Source organism: Malus sylvestris, chromosome 16, assembly GCF_916048215.2.
Source record: "Malus sylvestris chromosome 16, drMalSylv7.2, whole genome shotgun sequence".
NCBI lineage: Eukaryota > Viridiplantae > Streptophyta > Magnoliopsida > Rosales > Rosaceae > Malus > Malus sylvestris.
The window spans coordinates 2,304,266-2,308,987 of NC_062275.1; the positions used below are offsets into that span (position 1 = coordinate 2,304,266).

Consider the following 4,722-nt stretch of genomic DNA (forward strand, 5'->3'; position numbering starts at 1 on the left):
TTTACTCATAAACCAACTGATTCATCTACAATTTCTCTACTCTGGTATGATTTCTCACTCAATTTACAACGGATTCCGAGAAAGGTTCGGACTCGAAATTCGAGGTCTGGGAGGAGCGGAGACGCCAAATGATACAAGAAGACGACGCTCGAATAAACACAGGGCCAGAAAATTCTCGACACCCAAGTCCGGTGAACGTTAACAAAAGGACAGAGCCTGGCCGTAGGTAGGCAAGGGTAGCAGGATTTCCTGTATTTGTCAATGGCTTTGGAAATTCCATGCCAAAATATTGCAGGATTTACAGTTTGCAGCTTAAAATATAATAAAATGAGAAATACTTTCAGGGAAGTAAAGTGCAATTTACAAAGTTTCTGTGAGCCTTTCTTTTCTTTCAAATTTATCCTTTTCTTTTACAAACAAGGGACCACTTTCATGAACCAAATTAAGCTGCTAATTAACATCATTAAATTTTGCTACGCAATAAAACAGATCAACTTACTTGAATCCAAAATATTGTAAACAATTAACAGAAAATTAAGGAATAACAAAGGAAATTGAAAACGAGAGGGCAAGAGATCTGACGACTTTACCAGCATCTGAAAACGCATAAAATAATTACAGATAATAATTTAATTAGAAAAAAGGTGGGAAAAGGAGGAGGCAGAGGAAATCATGGGACTTAGTGGCATCGGTAGGAGAAGAAGAACTCCAGATCCTCAGGTTTTCTCACCGAGCTACCAAGTCCAATAACTTCCTCAAACTCTTTCTCCCTTTCCCCCTTCTCTCACGTCATATTTCTTCCTCCAGCAGACGACGGGTACAATGCTTGCCTGCTCCCTTTTATACACACTACACGGAGAGCGTCACGAAGCCCTAGTCAACCAAAAACTGTTCAGGCCCTGGACAATATTGGACTGGTTTCGTATATGGGCCGAATTTTATGACCCACTGAGCCGGCCCAACACAAACCACAAACTTTCATTTTTTGTTTCATGTTTTTGTTTAAGTAGATATATATAAAATTGAAGTATATATGATGATGCTTCCAAATGTTCAATTTAGTTAAAACCCAAATCAACATATACAAAAATGAAATAGGAGCTCATATTTTGTCCACCTTCCGGGCCATGAAGTCTTTCCACATTTTACCTCAACAAATTTACCGTAGCATATGACACTAATTATTATTTGTTTTATGTATTTCTGTCCGTATTTATACTTACTTCATACCTGGTATATACCATTTATATACGATATCTTCCGATGGGAGGCATATGTAACATAAACATTTGGCTCTCCTTTCTCATCTTATTACTGTTGTCTCCATCATCATAATACCCCTTTATTTTACCTGTCCAGATTGAACTGCCTTTGCCTGGGCTTGTTTGGAACCATCAGCTTTTCATTCTCGGTGAGGGCGTGGCGGAAATGGCAGCGGTGACCGTATGGGCAGACAACGCCGGAAAGCACCATCCTACAGACCTCGGTCTTGTAGCGTGGGTGGCGGATCACAGGGCGGAGCTCCTCAATCCCATGTGCAAACTGGCAGTGATCGCCGTAAGGACACTCTCCAACCTCCTGCCACTTGTTGCACAGCTCTGTCTTGTACATGCCTTGGTTGTACACCTCCAATTCCAGCGGCGCCTCCTCCTCTTTCACCCCTCTCGGAACAAACACCTTTTGCTGCATCATCCGTCGTCATCATCAGTTCCCACCACCATCATTACACAAAATCAAACCTTAAATTAGTACACTGTTTATTAAAAAAAAACCGTAAAGGCTACCAACTAGTCACTTTTTCTGTTGGAAAATTTCACAAACACCTTGCATGTCATCCGCCATTGGTGAACTTCCGAAATAAACAAGTGGCAAATTAAAAATCAAAGCCGCATCGAAGTTATATTAAGAATTAAGCAAATCAAACAAACCAAGTAAAATCAAAACCGCATTAAAATTAGACTGAAAATTATTATTTTGTGAATTAACTTAAAGAAAAATCAATGGTGGAGGATGTAGAAAATGGCTTACCGAAGCATTGAATGTAGTGGCGGCACGAGGTCGAGAGGTGGTCCGAGTCCGAGAGGCAGTGCTAGCACCGGCTTGAGCGGCCTGAGCAGCCTTCACGTATCCATCAGACCTCACAGATATGCTCTTAGGCAGCGAAAACCTCTCCACATCAATATTCTCCGCGTCACCGCCTTCGCTCTCAATCACACTCATAGGGCTCTCGTCGGACATGTCCTGCTCTGCTCGCTTGTCATCAATTTTCATGTCACGAAGTCCGTTAACGATCCCAAACGGCGCGGTCGTCTGAACAGAGGAGGGGGAACCGAATTGTTTCTGCACGGAGGCGTGGACGAGCAGACTGAGGTGCTTGTTGAGCTCGAGATTGAGAGAGCGGAGATGAACGTTCTCGCGGCGGAGAGCGTCGGCTTCCTCGGAGGTTTCTTGGAGGCGCTTGAGGCAGCGGCTGTGGCGGTTCACCATCTCCTGATGATCTTGAACGAGGAGCGAATTGTAGAGTTGGCGGTGGCGGTGAGCTGAAGACGAGCTGTGGTCCGATTCGACGTCGTATTGACTGACCGAAGCCTTGCGATCAAAAATGGCGGAGTAGAGTGAAGCGAAGACGGCGTCGTCTGTGTGGGATTGCGGCATTGCAGATGTGGCGTGTCCGCCATACGCGGTGTCGTTTTGCATCTGCGCGGTTGTTATTTCGCTGCACAAAAGTAGCGTTAAATTCAATTCGCGAAAGGCAAACAAGAAACCTCTCGCTTTATAATCAAGAAAAGCACGCAAGCGAAGAGGAATCGTACTTTTTCTCGAAATTTCGCTTTGATTTCTTCAATTTTACTCTGGAATTTAACAGAGGAGTAGTGTTGTGAATTTCAGAAGCAATCTAATTAATCAACGGAATCAGATCTAGGTTTAATTTCACAAATATTGGAAAAATAAATATAATTATCGAAAAAAATTGATGAGAAATCGAACAAAGAATTAAAGCAGAGACTGAAAAGCTGTTTGGATCGAGGGAAAACGAAGAGCAGTCGTTTACCTTCCGAAGCAACAGAAGATCTTCTCCTCCTCCTTCTCCTCCGTTGGAGTGAGAAGAGTGACTAATGGAGGTGCTCAGGTACGGTGGCTGGTTTTATAGGCTTGGCGGTGGAGGAGAGATTTGGAGGGAAAGGGAGGAGCAAAACAGATTCGAAACTGTTTTGGACAAGCGTTTAACTGAATGCCTCATCAGCATTTCAATCGAGGCGGCTTAGCGTTGTTTTGCCTGATCTGCCCTCACTGTCAGACCAGCTTCGTTGCATTATTCATGGTGTTTAAGTCATTCAGTAGCAACAATTAGTTAAGACTGAAAAGCAAGAAGTTGTTTCACTTAGCTACTTTGAGCCTTTGGATTTTTATGTGCTTGATCGAACGGATTCAAAAACTCTAGGTCCCGCCAAACGCGGGGAATGATGAGATATAACAAACAGGCGCCCCCTGCAGATGATTACTCTTTTGAGTGAGTGCCAATTAGTAAACAGTAACAAATACAGATGTTACAAATTCCATCCGTCCAATTGAAATGACTTAATTGATCAACAATCTCAATCGTCTATTTTTAGAATACTATTCATAAATTATAGAAGAAAAAAAAATTAGATAAATTCAAAACTACTAAGTATACATTTGTAATGAATAAAATGGATGAATACGGCTTTACAAAGAAACTCTTAATCCAGTGGTCATATGGTTTCAGGTTTGGGTAATTTTTGGTGGGATTGATCTTTGAGGGAATAGCTAAAAGATAAACGGTTTGAATCGTTAAAATATATTACAAAGTAGGTTCAACAAAAACGTATGTCAAAAGTTGTGTCACAAATCCATTGTCTAATTTGTATCAACTTATGGATTGGTCAACACATAAATTGACATAAACGTTCACATTCTATCAGTCGAGAAGGGGTAAGAGCGAGAAGTGGTCCGCTTAAAGCAAGCACCTTATTAGTTCATGCTAAACCAATTCCTAGAAGAAGGCTTCACTAAAGCCTGGTAATAATATAGTAAGGGTAGTGATCAGATCAAATAAATTAAAGAAAATCAATAACAAAAAATCAATAACAAAATGTGTGGAAACTAAAAATAGATATGTGAGTATCACTATCATGTAATAATACTATAACTCATCTTATTACACACACACAAATAAAAAATTAAATAAAAAAAAAGAGAAAATATATTTCCACCTAATCCACCTAGCCCGGGATCCGGACCTTTGTAATTTGATCAAATGACTACAGTTATTATCACATTTAAAGGGGCCCCATGTTTGTAGCCGTTAAATTAAATTTCAACGACCTGGATCCCAAACTGAATGGATTAGGTGGAAAAGGATCCGGAGATGATCCCTTTCCTTAACAATATACACATCAAGTTTTATATTTGTAAAAAAATTGATTCATGTAACGTGTTATGTTCCGAATTGTGATCCCTGCCCATATACATATTGTTCAAAGGAGAGACTGCTAGAGGTAGAGCTAGAGCTAGAGGATTTAGGTTATGTTGTTGCTTGGTTTGGAAGGTAATTGAGAGACGGGTGAGGGGGGAGATCTTGCTTCATTTTGCTGTAAACCGGTTTTCCATTAATTTTTAATTAAGGTGGTTAATTAAAGGAGCGATTAGGACGTGAGTAGCATTCAAATGAAAGACGGAATATAATCATCACTTTCTATC

At 40.7% G+C, this 4,722-nt stretch overlaps 1 protein-coding gene across 3 annotated transcripts; it reads right to left on the reverse strand.

Moving 5' to 3' along the window:
- Positions 1-359: 359 nt before the first annotated feature.
- On the reverse strand, positions 360-3,302 carry LOC126606485 (zinc finger CCCH domain-containing protein 15-like). Of its 3 annotated transcripts, none has more exons than XM_050273869.1 (4): positions 3,053-3,302; positions 2,814-2,852; positions 2,029-2,716; positions 360-1,683 (listed from the first exon to the last, which is right to left on the reverse strand). In XM_050273869.1, exons 3-4 carry the CDS (start codon positions 2,695-2,697, stop codon positions 1,348-1,350), a joined length of 1,005 nt encoding a protein of 334 aa, XP_050129826.1. In that variant the 5' UTR covers positions 2,698-2,716; positions 2,814-2,852; positions 3,053-3,302; the 3' UTR covers positions 360-1,347. The 3 variants fall into 3 exon arrangements, with proteins under 3 accessions (XP_050129826.1, XP_050129828.1, XP_050129827.1); XM_050273871.1 differs by having other exon boundaries at positions 2,814-2,896; XM_050273870.1 differs by lacking the exon at positions 2,814-2,852.
- Positions 3,303-4,722: the final 1,420 nt, after the last annotated feature.

Bases quoted from the DNA above. Each gene is read 5' to 3' on its own strand.
- LOC126606485 (XM_050273870.1), bottom strand. From the start codon at position 2,697: ATGCAAAACGACACCGCGTATGGCGGACACGCCACATCTGCAATGCCG. The intron at 1,684-2,028 runs GTAAGCCATTTT...CGGATGATGCAG, and splicing joins CCACTACATTCAATGCTTCG to CAAAAGGTGTTTGTTCCGAG.